Raw genomic sequence first — 18,837 nt, 5'->3', positions numbered from 1 at the left:
CCGTCTGAGCTCAGTCCCATACACACATGGTTGAAGGAAAGGACCCACTCCTGCAATTTGTCATCTGACCTCCATGTGCACCATGACATGCATGTGCCCACACACATAAACACACACACAAAAATAAGCAAATAAATAAATAAATGTAAAAATTAAAAAGAAAAATCCTCAAGCTTAAAGTCAGTTACTACTATATTTGGAATATTAAACACAGCCCAAATTACGGAGTCTTTAAAATAAATAGCTAATATTAAAATATTACTTAATTTGTGTCATGTATCAACAGAATATAAATTAACATTTCTGCTATTCTCTAGAAAAATTTCTCATTTTGATTTGAATTTCAAAATTTTAAGTGGTAAACTGAAATCTCACTCTGGTTTAGTGGCACATGTCAATTAGCACAGCTCACAGTTCATACAGTTAAATGCTAGCGATTTCATAACCAGAATGTAGGTTCTGAAGTTGGTACTAGTTTGTTCAACGCATAATAATCTGCTTCTAAGGATGCTTAAATCTGAGCACACATAGCAGGTCAGCCATAAGAAGACACTGGACTCTATATTCTCTGTGGGATAAGCCGATGTGTCTCTTTTGTCAACCAGGAGCTACTCATTAGGCGAACTTTTTGATGCATGCAATTCTAGGAGAGGAACTGGAATCAAAACCAAACCAGACCAACTCAAGTGATTCTGAGAAGAGTTTTGAAAACATAATTCATCAAAGAAAATGCCTGTAATTCTTTCACATTCAGATTTTAATTGGAGAAAGCTAGAAACCTGGCTTCTTAAAAGACTACAGCTGCCTTTCATTTCTACTGTACAAGTTGAGAAATGGACATACCTTATTTTTTTTCTCCTCTGAATACAAACTATCCCTACTTTGTTAGGAGTTACACGTAATCAGACCAAGAAAATGTTCTGAGTCATTTCTACTCAAGACTTTTTATTTTTCAGTTTCTTATTTTAATTTCTTTGGGGGGAGAGGCTGAATAAAGGCGCACGCCTTTAATCTCAGCACTCAAGAGGCAGAGGCAGGCAGATCTCAGTGAATTCAAGACCAGCCTGGTCTACATAGCGAGTTCCACATCAGCTGAGGCTACAGGGAGACCATCTCGAAATAACCAAGAAACAAACCAAAACCGTGTCAGTATATATAGGGGAGAAAAAAGTGCACGATCCTTTAGAATTAATCAGCATAAAATGCTTTTGTATGCTGTATGAAGGAAGCCTTTTTCTATTGCTAGATTTCTAACAATCCATAATTTGTATCTTTTGTTTACATTTTATTATTTGTTAATCTAAAAGCACCAGCAAGGACAACACATACTAAGTATCTCCGTAATTAAATCACTCCTAGGCTTGGGAAGAAGGAAAGAAAGAAATGTGCAAGGAAAGATTACATCAATGGAGTCTATTCCCTGACACCCTGTGAACAAATGCAACCTAGAAAAAGCTTTCTCTTAAGAGGAGGCAGAGAGCAGGGACCCTAATGGCTTTTGTTTTGTTGATTCAACATGTAGATGGATCTATGCACTCAAAAGAAGAAAAAGTACCAAGAGATTTTTGTGTGCAACATTTACTGCTGTGGTTTTTTTAAACATGATTTATGGTTTTAGAGTGGCTCATTTTCAGAAGAAATCTGAATGAGGAGATAGTCTGTGGAAAGACATTCCAATGAACTGGTTAGACAGGTCCCCAGGAAGGAACTGCCTGGGGCTTGCCAAGAGATAGAGGCAGCTTCAGAGGAGGGAGTGGAGAGCCTGAGTAGCTGTCTGCTCCTTTCACCACCCCAGACCATGTTCATATTTATGACTAAACTTTATTAGGGTAATCAGCTGCTGCCCACGGACTGCCACAGAACTTTCTGATTAGGAAGCGTGCATTTTCTCAGATAGAAAAATACTGCATCTGTGTTAGGGTTTTCACAACTACCCCTCCAAAATAGAAAGAAAAAAGAGCTATTATCCCAAACTCTCTAGATTCTGTGCCACACAGGTGTTATTTAGAAGAGGTTTTGTTTTAGCAATGTTCCGTCTGGGTCACATTTGTTTACACTGCCTTTCACAGAAGGTTCTTGAAAATGAGCATGGTGGGGCTGCCATCTCTGCTCTGCCTCACTAGAGAAAATCAGAAGCCATTACTAACTATGAGAGAACCCAGTTTCATCCAGTCTAACTCTACACTCCTACCCTGAAGAAAACTAAGTCCAGAGGGAGATATGATGGGTGTCCATCAACAGAAAACCATAGAGCCAAGCAGCTGGAAACTGGAAGCCAAAACTCCTGACTCCCAGGACAGTTATATTGTCAAATTTTACTACTACAAAAGTTTGTGTGCCTTTAAACCTGTAGTATATAAACAGGATATTTTACAAAGCCCCAAACTGAAAACCTTTCCCATGCGAAGCCACCACTGAGGAGCTCAATCTTATTCATGATGTATTATTTCTTTAATCACAAGAAAACAGGAACAACGTACTAGGATTTTTGCTTCGTTTTATCATTACTCACAAAAAAAAAAAAAAGATTTTTTTTTCCCTCCCTGGCTTTTCTTCTATCAGGTCAATTTCAAGCTGCTGAGTCCTCTCTTCTTCTAAACAAGCTAATGTTAAAAAGCAGACACAATGGCATGCTCAACAGAAAACTAGCTGCATCTACTTAACACAGAGGGGTGGTTTGCTCTGATTCCTTTCATTTAGTGCAGCCAACATCACTGAAGCTAGTATGCCCCAATAAAGTTCCATCAATGCAAGAATGATCTGATACCTACCCACACATCTAAAGGAGAGGCTCTACCTTAAAAAGCCCCATTTTCAAAGGCCATTTCCTTCTAATTTGATGGAAAGCAGGTAGCTGGGTCCAGTGGAACAAATCCTACCATTTTATTTCTTAGTTTGTATTTCGTTTGCACCACAGAGGTTCAAAACTTATACATTAAAATACCTGCTCACTTTTCAATACTTTAAGAAGGTGTGGCAAGAAAACGCTTAGGTAATATCCATTAAGAGTCTCAGCTTCTTGGCAGGATGGCAAACAGTGAAAAGGAGCTGGGCCTGCTTTGTTTTGTTTTTGTTATTCCTTTTTAAATACACAAATGAACCATGTATCTTTTCTAAGCACAAAGAACAACTTTAATAGACAAAAGAGGCAACAATTAAACTCATGTTGTAGACAAGATACTTCTGATGAGCCCCACAAAGTAAAAAGCCAGGGGAACAGATGGCTCCAAGGTAGCTGCCAAGGGAGTGTGTACAGCACACACTAACAGTGTGGGATACCTACTCTTGTGTTCAATGCTTTTCTTCAACCTGGGGGAAAATTCCTATAACCCTTCCTATCAAAAATTGAGTTGGTAGATAGATGTAGATGATAGATAGGTGATTGATAGATAGATTGATAGGCATGATAGATGATATCTATCTATCAATCTATCAATCAATCTATCATCTATCTATCTATCTATCAATCAATCATCATCTCTTGGTTTTATCTGTCTTTTTTATACCTCTTTCCCAGCACACTATGCTTTTGGGTTTGTCCTAGTTAGCAGGTCACATACTTTTTCCTCTCACAAGACTGAAAACTAAGTGAACACTTATTTTCATCTCTGTCCCTACTCCACCAACCAGCATTCAATCTATTCTGACCAAATATTGGGGAAAATGAATAAGGACCAGCTTTTCTTCACAATAAACAGGAACAGTAGAGTGCTGACCACAGACATGTGCAGGTGTCTTTACATCTCCCCGAGCCGCCTTCTGGCCACTGATGCCCAGGTTGGCGAGGACACATATTATAGGTATTACTCTCATCTTGGACTGAGCCCACCATCTCTGCTACCTGTATAGTTTCATGTTCCTTTGCTTGTAGATTTCCAGGGAAACAAATGTCTCCAATTGACATAAGGAGGTGCTATAAAATGTCAGACCTCAAATACGTTCTGTGTTTTCAGGGACTGTTTTTGGTTTGTTTGAGGACTTTTTTGTCTATCTGCCTGCTTGTTTTTGAGATGGGGTCCCTGTATCCCAAGCTTGCCACTAGCTAAGTAGCTGAGGATGGTATTGAACTTCTCATCCTCTGCCTCTTCCTTCTGAGTACTGAGATTACAGGCATGTCTCACTACCTGTGATTTCTGCAGTTCTAGGGCTGGAGCCCAAGCCTATGGCATTCTGAGCAAATGCTTTAACAAAAGATCTATCCCCCCACCCTCCCAGGAAACAAAGAAAACAATCATTGAATCACTCTGGGTGATTCATGTCTCCTCAGTTCTTTCTAAACACCATCATTTGTTAGCTACACACAGTGTTTCATATATTGAAGCAAAGAACTTGTTCCCTCCCTCATTTACTTAAATGGTTCTATCTTCCTGAAATAATCTGTCTTTTCTCTGTCAAAGGACCATACTATTTCCTGAAATTTTCAATAGAAATTCATCAGAATTCCTGCTGGAGGAATTGCTTTATACTTCCTTGTAGCACTTTCTGTCTTGAGAAGAATTGTTTGCATAATCTCTTGTCCCACTGTATATTGGGAGATCCATAGGAGAATAATTTTCTCTGTTTATTCATTTATTTTGCAGATTTTCAGCTAGACATGGGTCCACTGAGATGCTTACTGCCAGGAAGCACTGACCACATCAAGCACAACATCAAGATTGTCCACAAAGTCACAAAGCCCAGCAGTCATACATGACTGGACTCTCATCTGTTCTTCTGTGATGGCTTAACATGTTTCATCTTTTCTATTCGTCCTTCAATATTTCATCAACAAGTATTTTCCTGGGTACCTAGCAGACTGTCATGAATTTGTAGACTATCACTAAAGGCTTGTTCAATTAACAAGAATATAAAATTGACTTTTTTAGTTTTTGTCAGGGAGAAAATTTGAACATCTCTAGGATTAAGAAAATGCAGGTAAGAGAGTTTGTTTTATATTTTTCTGGTAAAAACACATGTAGCCAAACATTTAGTAAATATATTTCATCTACAATGTTGTATTTAACCTTAGATATTTTTTGTTGGTCTTTGTGATAGGGTTTTTTCTTCAGTGTTTCTCAAGAGTTCTGTGAGAGTTGAAAAGACAAAAAGGACAAAGGATTATATAGTTTTCAATAGAAGCCTGTCTACTTCAAAACTTTGGTTATCATTTGAAAAAAAAATCTCAACTTGGTCTAATTTCAAGTAGGAAAGAAAAGCCAATTCAGATTTCATAGCAGGCTAACACATCTTGAAGTAGCACCTGAATTTTTTTAAAAGGCAAATATGTAGAGGGGAATATATAGATTTTTTTTTCATTTGTATTTGCTTTACTTTGGATTAAAAATTCACTGTTTCTAAAGATGGTTGTGGTAGCACATGCCTTTAATCCCAGCACTCAGGAGGCAGGTTGGATCTCTGTGAGATCAAGGCCAGCCTGGTCTACATAGAGAGTTCCAAAACACCCACACAGGCTCTAAACCTGCATGACTTCATGAATTTTTCTTTCTCCCCTCCATTCTCATCCTCAGGGCAGCAGCCAGGATTACCGATTTGCCTGCCAGGAAGATTTTTTCTTTAAAATTCTAATAAAATTGCCCTAAAGCTTAAAAAAAAAAATTCAATGTTTCCAAAAAGGTCCTATTTTCCACATTTTTAGGATACAAGTATTACCATTACCACCATTACTGTAGGGAACCAGCCTACTGCAAATTTTACAACTTTGCATCTCAAAATTGCTCATCCACAGTAAGTAGAGTACCACCTTCTTCATTCTGCAGATGGGAAAATGGAGGCTCAGAAACATCCTGTACTTTTTCTAAGATTACTGAAATAGTAAATGACAGAGCTGGATTAACACAGTTGACCATTGTCTCCAGAGCCTGAACCCTTCAGACTGCCTCTCTCCTAAGAGGGAAGCAAGTCTAGATGCCCAGAAAGGTGGCATTACATGTAGCTAACTTCCAGAGTTCATCAGAAATGTTCCAGAGCCCATTTGGGTCTTTGCTTTCCCATCTTCAAGGAAAGGTTTGACTGGCATCAGAACATTTCCTAAGTATAATATTCTTGAGTTTTCCATGATTTTTAGTTTAAGTAATATTTATAATATTTAGTTTATTTAGTTTAAATAATATTTCCTAGCTGAAAGATATGCTATATTCTTTCTAGGATTTCAACCTGCTAAGATTTTGAGAGGATACAAGGTCAGATTGGCTCCCGTGTATCTGATGAAATCCCTTTCTGTTTATCTGCCCTGTTCAACTTTGTCATTGTGAATGCATACACTGGGCACTGTGTCTTAAGTAACTCTGCTGAGGTTACACCAGAGACAGGTGTTAAGGAAACTATTTCCCTGGGGCTATCATTTCTAACTCTCCTTTCTCAAAGGAGAGGGAGGGATAGAAGGAAAGCGTTTCTTTTCAGATTAAACAGTGGATGGCAAACACCTTCCCCTAGGCAATAAATTCTCTGCTGGTGTGGGCTGCAGTTTACCCAAACACCAAAGCAAAAAGCAAACAGTCTCTTTTGTAAGGGAAGAGCTGTCACCTGTCAAGTGATATTTGTGAATTTCTAGAGAAGAGAGAGAAAGAAAAGAAAACCTTTTCCCTTATTTTATTAAGCAGTCTGTTTGTTCAAGATTGAAATGCATACGTGTGTTTAAGGTAAAGTCTCTAAGTTGGCACTCTTAAACAAAGTGATATCTTCCTATTGGCTGAGCCATACAAAGAAGAGACTAGAAAAACAGTCTGCTCTTGGAGACATCTGTGCTCAGACTAAACTGAGTGTAGAGTGAGCTACCCATGTACAGCATGCATAATTACACAGCGATTCTGTAAGAATTAGCATCTTTTTTTTAGTGGAAAGCTTCCTTGTTTATATGTTTTATTTATGAACACATAATGCCTACCAGCTATGGAGTAAGAGAACTAAGGATGCTAAAAGCAAGGTTTAAGAGATGCTGGAAAGAAAAGGGTGTGGGGAAATGTGGCCATTTCTATGCCCAAGATTAATTCAAGAAGAAAGCTTGGAAATAAACTTTGTTTACTCTCTACGGTATTAATTCAAGAAGAAAGCTTGGAAATAAACTTTGTTTACTCTCTACGGTGTCCTTTCTTATTGTCCCCATCGCAGACAGTCTGCTCACACTAGGACTAGCTAGCTACTCCAGGCTTCAAGCTGTCTTATTTACCCTCAGCCAAATTAATCAGCCCTACCATTCCTTCACACACACCTTCACTGCAATTCAAGGAGCAACTAAAGGAACCATTTTAGCACAGTGTGAAACCAGCAGTCACTTTCAAGTATTTGCATTATATATATATATTTTTTAACTTTTTTATTATTTTTATGTGTATGAGTGTATTGCCTGAATGTAGATGAGTGCACCCATGTCGTGCAATGCCCACAGAGGACAGAAGAGGCTGTCGGATCCCCTGGAACTGGAGTTACGGACAGTTGTTAGCTGCCTATGTGGGTGCTGGGATTTGAAACTGGTTCTTCTGCAAGAACCACCAGTGTTCTTAACCGCTAAGCCATTTCTCCAGCATTTGCATTTTTAAAAGACCGTACTGTGTAACACAAATTGACTTCAAGTTTGTAAACACTCCTGCACAGTGAATGGAAATGGAAATGGACAACAATAATAATGAAGGTAAAAATTCATGGAAATAAATGATAAGGCCGTTGCTATTACAACATTATACAATAATTGTTCCTTAAAGTATCTACCATAAGAGACCATCCATATTTAAATATTTTACTTAAAAAGTCTGCCAGTAGAAAAGGTACATAAATTATGGATTATCTGTGCAGTAAAACTATAATATAGCAATTAAGGAGCAGTTTTGAAGATTAACAAATAAGAAAAATGCTTACTCTATAGTACAAATATAAAGGAATGTATTATATTTACATATGACATGATCCTAAGTATAATTTATAATTATTGAAAATAAAAGTAGAAGATTAACAAAATGTTCATATTTATTATTACTTAGGGACATATATGCTTTTGAGAGTTATAAAGTTTTTCTTAATTTTATTATTTTTATAACCAGAGATCTTATTTTTAAAGTAGTACATATTTACTGTCTTTAAAGAACTTAATGTGGGGCCTAGAGAAATGACTCAGTGGTTAAGAACACTTGTTCTTCCAGAGGACCCAGGCTCAATTCCCAGCACCATATGGTGGCTAACAACCATCAGTAACTCCAGTTCCAGGGAATCTGATGCCCTCTTCTGTTCTCCATGGGCACTGCATGACACAATGCAGCCATATACACGCAGGCAATACACTCATACACACAAAATAAAAATAAGTAAACTTTCTTTAAAAGAGCATGCGTGTAAAATAGACAACGGATGACAAAAGTAACATTTTTGTCTGTCTATGTGTTTATATGCTAGGAGCTCTGAATGAAAACAATTGATATAAGAAATCATTAGAATCATATCTGGCTAGTGATCCTTACTAGGTTTCTCTATACAAATGAAGCAAGACAAGATCATGGCTATCATCAAGATTTCTCACAGTTCTGAGGAGACAATTTCAAAACTAGTCTGCCTATTTACAAATCTCATGCTGTATTTCAACAGGGAATGGAAAGCATAAGGACTTTATGTAACATATGAGGCATTCATCAAACATTTTAAAAAGCTTTTAATTAGGGGGCTGGAGAGATGGCTCAGTGGTTAAGAGCACTGGCTGCTCTTGCAAAGGACCTGGGTTCAGTTCCAGTACCCACATGGCAGCTAACAAATCTGACATCCTCGTCTGGTCTCCACTGTCATCCCATGCATGTAGTACACTTAACATACATACAGGTAAAACACTCAAACACACAAAATAAAAGTAAACAAAAACTTAAAAAGCTTTTAATCAAATCTTCTTACACTGAATTCAAGTGGTTTTCTAAATGACCAAAGAAGTGTGAGATGACGTGGTGAAGAAGCAGGAAACGAAAGGCAGTGATGGTGGTGATTCGGGCTCTGGAGGCCTCATGGATGACAACCCAGAAAGGAGAGGACAAATAGAGAGGCCCTCCTTGCAGTGAAGCCTTCCACTAATACAAGACTTACTGTTCGCTGGTAATGTTTATCTCAGAAACCAAGACCACACAAACAGAAAAGGAGGGAACAACTGCTCCTTTCCAGGCACATCAGCACTCAGAGCCTTTCCACTTTGTAGAGCCAAGAGGAGGCATGGAGGAAGCGGTGTCTGCAGTGTTTGTCAGCCAGCTCCTTGGGGCAGGAGTTATGTAGGTATTTCAGTAACCTACTTCAAAGTACGTTGTTCCCAGCGTATGCACTTAATATATATTTAAATATTAAAATTTATCAGATGAAGACTTAATATAGATACTAGACTTAATCTAGATACTAGAAAATGTTATGATTCAACTCTTTAGTACTAGAACATATTTCAAGTGTGTTTCAAATTGCATTATATGTGAATGAATGCATACATGTGTGCATATGTGCCTGCAGGCAGAGGCAGAGAAGGAAGAAGGGAATATTTATACATTTGGACAGTTGAAAGTAACAGTCGGAATAGCTTCTGATGTAACTTCCAGTGTTCACAAATATATCATGCATGGCTACGATACAAAGAGGACAGTAAAACTGGTAAAGATTCCACATTCCATTCCGTGTTCATTCTTGGTAGACTCACGAAAACATTAACACTGAGATTCTTAGAGTAACCACTAAAAATAAGCAATGACAGCCAAAGACAGAGTAGATTTTTTAAAAGAGGCCAAATAACCTAAAATGCAGAATAAAAGAAAGTAGAAATGATGGCATGAACAAATAGGAAATAAATGATAATGAGAAAACCCCCAAATTACATCCTATAAATGATGTAAATATATAATCAAGTGACAGGAATTGTCATAATACAAGAAAGTTATCCAATTACATCTTATCTAGAATTTTTCTTTTGAAATAATGATGCAAATGCTAGAGGTGAAATGATAAAGGAAAGATTCACCATACAAACAGCATATCAATAGAAATGTCTGTCTGTGGTATTAATATTATTCACAATAAAGTAGACTTAGAAGAAAAGCACATTACCAGAAATTAATAGAAGGGCTATGCTATCTAACAGTAGAAGGGTCAATTCATTACGAAAATATTGTAATCTTATATGTGATGTATCCAACATACATACAGGAAAAACTTAAAAATTTCAAAAGGCAATCAAATGCATAACTGTAGTTTGATGACTTCAATACTCTTTCCTTGGTAGTCAATAGACCAGGAGACAAAATCAGAAAGGATGCAGGACTCCACAGTTCCATAAACCAAATGGGTCCAGTTGACATTTATGTATCAAGCATTATGGTAAGTTTTCAGTCAATTAAAGCAGAGTGCCCAGTCTGGCACTCAAATGTATGCTTCTAAATACTAACAGATCAAAGTAGATGACTTGGAGCTGGAGAAATGGCTCAGCAGTTAGAGCACTGGCTGTTCTTGTAGAAGACCCAGGTTCAAATCCCAATACCCATATAACAACTAAAAACCATTCATAACTACAGTTCCAGGGGTTCCGATGTCCTTGTCTGAACTCCAAGGGCAGAACAACATGGGTGAACTTACACATGCAGGCATAACACTCATGCACACAAAATAAAAATAAACAAAAATATGTGAAAGTCTTAAGAAATTTTCACAATATTTAAGACTGAACCCCCCAACTGAACACACATTATATCAGCATGTATTGGAGCAGCTAAGGCAGTGTCTAGTGCAAAGTTTGTTGTAGTACATTCTGAAATCTCTGGGCAAAAAGAAAAGGATAAACTCAAATATATAAACTTTACTTTAGGAAACTTGGAGTTTTGATAAAGTGATGGCTAGTGTCAAAAAAAGGAGGAGGGGGAGGGGGATGGGGAGGAGGAAGAGGAGGAGGAGGAGGAGGAAATAAATTGAAAAAGAAACTAAAAAAAAACTGTGTGTGTGGGACATGAAACCAAAGGAATAGAAGTTTGGAAATCATATAAAAATAATGAGGTTGAAAATAGAAAAAATAATAGAGAAAAAGTTAAACTAAAATTTGTCATGCTTTTCTGAAAGAGAAATGAAATTGATAAGTCTCTGGTAAAACTGACAATAAAGAAGGCAAGCTACCAACTTTCAGTAAGAACTGAAGAAAAGAGACTATAATTATAGATTCTTAAGGTATTAACAGAGTGATAGTGGATTAATTCTATGTGCCTAAACTCAACAAAATTGACAATCAATTAATTGCTCAAAAACTACATGAGACAGGGTCTCCCTGTACTCCCAGCACTATGTAGACCAGGTTGGCCTTGAACTCACAGAGATCTGCCTGCCTCTGCCTCCTGAGTGCTGGTATTAAAGGCATGCACCACTATGCATGGCATAATCTCAATAGTCTTATAAAGATACTGAATCACTAGCTCCTGAAGAAGATGCCCCAGTCCTGGATGGTTCCATTGGTAAATTCCACCAAATGTGCAAAAGGAAATATCAATTCTATAGAATCGTTCTCAGACAATGGATGATAGAATAACCTGGCAGAAATAACCGTACATCATTACCAACGGTGTCATCTCCCCACATGGGATAAAGTTTTGCTTTAAATTTTAGTTTCTTTCTTCATTATCAAAAGTCTAAAACCCAGAAGTTTATAAGATTCTGCATGGTTTTCACAAGTAAGTTACTTGAAACCAGCGTAATGAAGCCTTTATTTCTGTGTGGGTGTGCATAACTGTGCATGCATATGTGCATGGGGCTCTAGTGTGTACACTTACTTGTATCTGAATCGTTTTGAGGAATAAATACTTAGAACTGAAGCTCATAGGCAAAAGCCAGAACCCCTTTAAAATTAAATAAATTACAAAGGGTAAATTGCTCCTAATACTTCATATTAATTTATATACACCAAAGACTGTCAGTAAACTCACTGGCAGTCTATGATCAATCATTGAAATCTTGTTGATCAGAGAGCCTGATAAACACTCTCGTGGTTTCAATTAATTGCTTTCTAATTTGTAAAATGCTTAAAGAATCTTATGTCTCACACAGTCACCATGTGTGAATTACCTTTTCCAGTGAGGAGGGTTCATCTTTCTCATTACTCTTTTTATTTAAAGATTTTATTTTTTGAGAATATTATTTGCATTTCCATTCCTCCCATGTCCCCCCCAACTCCAATTTTTCCTTATCTCTTATTAGCATTGTGTATGTGTATGTGTAAAAAACTGACTGAGCACCACTAAATGGACTTATTTATTAATATTTTTATTAATTTTTTGAAGATTTCATACAATGTATTTTATCATAGTTATTTCCCATTCCTCCCCTTAATCCCTCCAAGATAAACTATTAAATTTTAAATATTTAATTCAGACTATTACACCTTTGTCAATCATTGCAATTTGTCAATCATTGCAAATTTTAAATTCATACTGGTCTGATGTAAATTTTTCTCTAGTCAAGATTTTCAAGCTTAACTCTTAAAATTTCTTTAAGTGCTGTTTTGATAGCAAGTTACCCAATCTTGGACTTTTTCTTTTATCTGTTTTGTTCAATTTTACTTCAAAGCCTAATTACAAATGACCTTTCCTGTAACATAGCTAGTCTTTCTCAGATACAGTAAATTACTCTTGTTTTAATGTTTCTATAAAACATATACACACGTCCGAGCAAGTTTCATGGGTAATTTTGTATCTATTTGCCCTTGATTCTATTTCATGGTCTTCTTAAGGAAAGATGCCATGGTCAACGTATTACAAGGAACAACACAGAATAGTAGTTGATAAATAATCACTGTGGTTGGACCAGTATCCATGAGGGTAATCACACGTATCATATAAGACGTAGGGTATTATGATGTGTGCTATGGCCTAAGCCACACACATGCACACACATTCACACACTCTCACAGACTCACATACAGTCACTCATGCATACACAAACCCATTAAACCCATTCATTCACATACACACGCACATTCACTCACACACTCACATCCATTCACTTACACACTCATATACATACACATTCACTCACATACACATTTCCATTCTCTCTCTTTCTCACACATACACATACATACACACACACAACCAAGATATTAGTCTGTTGATAAGTACAACTAAAGACTTCCCCTATGTACCTGGGATTGTGGAGTAAAGATTTACAAATTCAGTTACCACTTAGTTTCTTAGGAGAAAATGTAAGTCAGCATAAAATACAAAGAAGAGACAAATGCAAAAGTCTTATGTGGCCAACATCTGTCATTCTGGGAGAATATTTATGTGTTAATTTTTTACCCACTTTTCAAAAATATAAAAAGCATGCTTGCACAGATCTCAGGTAATACAAGCCTGAGAAATACAGTGATATATCAAACAACAGAATCAAGAATCAAAAAGTACTGGAGCAGGGCATGGTGGTAATGCCTTTAATCCCAACACTCAGGAGGCAGAGGCAGGCTGATCTCTGTGGAATGGAAGACAGCCCAGTTTACATAGTAAGTTCCAGGTCAGCTAGGGCTAAGGAGGCTCTGTCTCAAAAAAAGGCACTTGAGAAAATATAATAAAATATAGATTTCTTTTTTCATCCAGTAATCCAACAATGGAAATAATTTTCAGTGGCATTAAAAACATTCTAAATTAAGAAGGCACTTATGTACAATTTAACTCAAATTGCCTTTGTTTATAATCAAAGCAAGACATTGTGATTCCATTCCTTGGGTGGACCAAAACATGGAAAAAAGAGGATGAAATCTTAATTTCAAGATTCCTGTCCTTAATAATCTGACATGTCTTTTCATGTCCACTGTAGAGTTGTATTTCTTGCACAGTGAGAACAGGCTTGGCTGAGTTCCCAACTTATTAATATTGACGAGGAAAGTAATTTCTATACAGATTTTGGAAAGCATTTAGCAATTAACCTATAATGGTAAAGTGAAAATCTGCTACTAAGCAATAGAGAAAACAAGTCCCACGCCAGTTGCACAACACTTTAGGACTACGTCTCTCAGAAGCTCCCGCTTTTCAATTTACAGACCAGAACACTAATTATCAACATCCTGTGCAAGCTCGCTAGAAATGGCCTGTTGTAATTTAGACAGAGATGCGTAACTGCCATTCCTATACAGAATCAATGAAGATATGAAGGTATTTTTGAAGGTACTGGAATAGTGCTAGCATAGATGAAAACAACTCAAGGCAGAATAAACTGTAAGTTGTGAAGAATATCAGTTCTTTTGAGGCAAGAACAAGGCACCCAGAGAAAGACAGCCTTTTTATTTCATCAAACGAATTCACTCTCTGCTTTCATTAACCTTTCCATACAGCTGCCTCAAGTGCCTTATCGTTTTTCTCTCTGGCAAAACCGGACTCCATCCTCTTCAAACCCCTGCTTCATGCTCTCTAGAACTAGGCATGACAAAATATGGCCCCTGATTCCCTAAGAGACAGAAATAAACAAGTACGGTATTGTGTAATACATAACATAACAGAAGATATCCCTGGCTTGCTTCAGAGGAATGGTATTTAATTCCAGAGGGTGGGAAGAGCAACCCAGAAAGGATTTCAAGAGAAGGTCGGGCAGATAGGGCAGTGAGGGACATAAAAATTGGGTAGAGAGAGAAAAAGATGGAAATGATAGTCCCCAAGAGGATATTTTCAAGAGCACAAGGAAACAAAAGAACAGCGTGGCACAAGAAGAAACAATGTGTGTCAATGTGCAAAGGATAGTGATAATAAAAACTATAAATGTAAAAGCTTGTGATTTTAAACCTAGAACTTTTTGCTATTTCAATGTAGCTAAGAATCACAGAATAGAAATCTTGAGAACATAAGAATGTGCACCCTTCTGAAGGCAGGTGTTACCAAAATTTGCAATGATTAATGGGCCAGAAAAAGTCCTGAACAATCTACCAAGTGGATAGTCTCATCAGCCTCCACATAATCTGATTTAGATGTTACTTGATAGGCATGCTTGCACGTTATGTGTCGTGCAATGCCGAGGAGGTCAGAAGAGGGCGTCAGATTCCCCTGGAACTGGAGTTAAGGACGGTTTGTAGCTGCCATGTGGCTGCTGGGAATCGAACCTGGGTCCTCTGCAAGAGCAGTCAGTACTCTTAACCGCTGAGCCATCTCTTTCTTATCTGAATTGGGAAGTACATATATTATACTTACTCACAAAGCACTCCAAGGCCTCCTGTCACCTCTGCCTTGGAATTATCTAACAGCTTTTTTCATCAGTCAAGGTTCTTAACCAAAAAGAAAAGGCCACTAAGAATTCAATGACAGCATCAGTGCTCTACCATGTTACCGTCCTCTGTTTTGGGTTGCTTCTTTCTGCATCTCTACTTCATGTTCTCTTAATATTAAGAAATGTTTCCTATGCCAAATAGGTACACAGCAAATATACAGTAAAAGTTCCAATCAGATCTCACATTGCAGAAGGAAGGCTGGGCATTTTCTAAAACCTTCTCCTTAGTCATGACAACAGGACTGTGTTGGCTCTTTTTCTCTCTGCCTAGCTCTTGCCCCAATTCTTAATGAAAAAATTAATAGAAAAAAGTAGGAAGTAGCTGGTGAATAAAAGAATTTTAAAAAGAAAGAAAACTGGTAAGAACTGTCAACTCCACAAACACAGGAAGTTTCCCTATCTCAGAGGATCATTTTGCTCCATTAGATGGTCACAGCTCCTGAGCTTGCTGGGTATAATTCCCAGTCAAAACCTCACCATTTTCTAAAAAGGCAATAGGCCTAATCCCATGATTGACTCAGGTGTAAGAACAAGAGCTTAAGTTTTCTTCTTTCTTTATTACCTGGGTATGTGCATCTTTTCATCTTCTTCACTAAAGAAAAGCTAACTGGAGAGGATACGGTTGCCAAAGTGAAGGGGGATCTGGGTCCCAACAGAGTGAGATCTAGACTCTGGCTCTGCAGGAGTTTGAAAACCTGGCCACATCATCATCTCTAACTTGGGATTAACATGAGGAACAACTCAGAAGCAAAGAATCATTTCTAAGCTCTGACCCCACAAAACTGAGAACAATCCAGAATCCACCCAAAACAACTAATCATTTCTCAGTTCACTATGTTAGCTCTTTTTCCAGTGGTCTTCTCTGTTCAGAGCCATATGCCTCTTAGATGCCTTTCAACAGTCAGGTGCAACTGATTTGTGTATATCCTGGTCTATACATCAAAGAGGAAGCCAGGGTACTCACCCACATGGGATCACTTAGGTCCGCGTCTTGCATGCGAATACAATCCATGCTAATCTCAATCTTGTTTGTTGTACCATTTTCTGATGGTTCATCCACAAAGTTCAAGTCAATGGGTTGAACTGAACATATAGGCCTAGCAGAAAAGGAACAAAAGTATGTGTTAATCTTTGGAAGAGACTAGTTAGAAATAACTAGTTACCTAGTTAGAAATAATGACTAGTTTTCTACTTCAAAATTGGTAAGTCCTTACTTAGGGTCAGAGACTCCAGATTTGAATCTTGGCTCAACCATTTACCAGATATATAATTTCCTGCAGTTCAACTCTAAATCCTGTTTGGTAATGGGAACCACAGTCACGGGCTGGGTGAAACGCAGGACAGAATGGACAGATGAGGGATAGTCTTCTTGTGTCCTACCCTCAGCGGTCAGTAGCAGGCAGTGCTCTGTATTTCCTCTACCATCCCCATTTTCACTTACTAAAACCTGCTTCTGATTGTTCATAGAAAGGTTAAAATGACTAACAAAATACAGTGCTTTTCTCTCTCCAAGGAGTCACAGATTGTCCTAACAATGGATAAATCTTCAAGTCAAAGAAATGGACTTGGGGACAATATTTTGGATTGTTCTGCAAATACTCTTTAGAATATCTAGAAATATTGCTCTGCAATAATAATGATCTTTTGATGTTTAAAATTAGAGGAAAAACAATTGTATTTTAAATAGGAAGGTAATAGTGAAGGCAATAAACTTCCAAACAATAATTTATTTATTTTTTACTAATTCTAGAAACATTCTGTAGTAAAAAATATTTGAGCCATTTGTATTTATTTTTTCAACACTTTAGTTACATTTCTTGTTTATTCGATACTTACTGTTCTAGGAAATCCCAAATATGCTGGAAGACCTCTGGACTGAGAAATTCACTTGTCTGGGAACTCTGGGACATGGTGGATCGGTAATAGCTTTCTTTCCAAGAGAAATGAGCTGGGGTTTCTACGAAACTTAAAAGAAAATAAAAATGAAGCAAAGATTATAGTTCCTGTGTTTATGATACTGGATATTTAAATGCAAATATCAAACTAGTTTATAAAGTCATGCAGGCATATACGGCACAGTTCATAAGTTGAACAAGTGGTGTTTCTTTGGGGAGCACTGTCCACCACATTCTGCCACAGAATCAGACAGTCTTCCAATGCTAGACAATCAAGTCTTTTATCAAATTCATCTCTCAATTAATAACATTGCTATTATGTGCTCTACTTAACACTCTGCAACATCTGTGTTCTGTAGATTTCAAAAAGAAAATAAACATCCACTCATTAAGTCTGGCAGCAAATATGACCTATCATTAAACCTATTTTATAAGAAACTCAACTGATTCTCTGCCCATTCTGCCTCCAGCAGGTAAGAAGTTGAATTAAAAAACAGAAGTGATTTCAGAGAACTTAAATTTCCCCCTTGGATTAATAACCCCTCTCATAACTGTGATTTCAGCACCCTACTCCAAGACAATAAACATAAACCTCTGGACCTAAGTTTTATTTTTTTAATCACTAGTTGCTTTCCATGATGTGTGTGGAGGTGTCTCTTAATTGGAGTTTAGAATTCGTGGTTAACTAAGAGATAAACAAACACCAGAACACTGTGCCAATTAATATCATTTCTGTTTGCTCATTTTGCTGCTAGGTCCTCAAGTTTACCTTTATTATTTTTTAATTCAACTTTGATCTCTGTATATCCAGAGGGAGACTCCAGCTTTCTCAGGAGACATATTCTCCAAGGCTGAACATTATCTGTGTAGATCATCTTGGTAGTGATTTGCCATGATGATCAGTAGGCTAATTTTACCTCAGGATGAAATTAGCTAAGCTCTTAATCATTACTGTTCATACAATAAAGAGTTAATAGTATACTAGGACAGTCAGTCATCTTTCAACATTTTCAAATGTATCTTCTAGTCCAGTTACACAGTAGGAGATAACAGCTCTGGATTTATTAATAATGTTTCCCAAGCTACCTGCAGCATTACATTCATTTGCCCAAATTAAACACATAAAGAATAGGTATTATTTACTAGGAAGTATATGAGCATTCGAAACAAAATGAGTTTGATTGTCTCACTCCTCTGGGAGGTTGTGGTATAGAAGACGGCAAAGCAAACCAATAATAAATATGGTAAGTGTGAGCAGCTCTATAAAAACCCACAGATGGAATATGGATGCTCATCTGCAGGACCAGGGAAAGAGACAAATGCTGAGGGAGAAATAGCCAGACAAGCAATGGCTAGTGGTACAGAGTGGGTAGAGCAGCATAAACAAAGTACTAAAATGGACAATAACTGTATATGTGTGACAATTAGAAGTAGCTATGTTAGGACAGGATTTGCATAATTTTGGACAGGTGATACTGGAATATAAAGCTGGTGAAGATATGAAACTTATGTGCTGTATCAAAAATGAAACTTAAAGAATGGACTGTAGCACTTATATTTAGATGTTTCAACAAGCTGTTTTTTAATATTTTTTTAGGTGCTACTTTATTATTTTTAAATTTAAAAAAATTTTTAATTTAATAACCACATGATTAGAAGAAGTATTTCATTACAACATATTCAGTAACATATTTCAGAGCAAGGATACAACTCC

General features: G+C 37.2%; 1 protein-coding gene across 5 annotated transcripts in view; it reads right to left on the bottom strand.

The window, feature by feature from the left end:
- Nucleotides 1-18,837, bottom strand: part of Tp63 (tumor protein p63) — a 214,679-nt gene that overhangs the window by 119,718 nt on the left and 76,124 nt on the right. For 3 of the 5 annotated variants that reach the window (XM_008839677.2, XM_029566763.1, XM_008839687.3), the window contains exons 2-3: nt 17,065-17,193; nt 16,193-16,325 (exon numbers count right to left, since the gene is read on the bottom strand). The exons of 1 other annotated variant lie outside the window; for it this stretch is intronic. In XM_008839677.2, the coding sequence (XP_008837899.1) occupies nt 16,193-16,325; nt 17,065-17,193 (262 nt within the window). The remainder of the gene's footprint in view (nt 1-16,192; nt 16,326-17,064; nt 17,194-18,837) is intronic. One more of the 5 variants, XM_029566765.1, reaches the window with a different exon arrangement.

This window comes from Nannospalax galili, unplaced genomic scaffold (assembly GCF_000622305.1).
Source record: "Nannospalax galili isolate Female #2095 unplaced genomic scaffold, S.galili_v1.0 scaffold559, whole genome shotgun sequence".
Lineage (NCBI taxonomy): Eukaryota > Metazoa > Chordata > Mammalia > Rodentia > Spalacidae > Nannospalax > Nannospalax galili.
The sequence above is the reverse complement of the archived record's forward strand: the minus strand, read 5'-3'. Positions and strand labels throughout refer to the sequence as shown.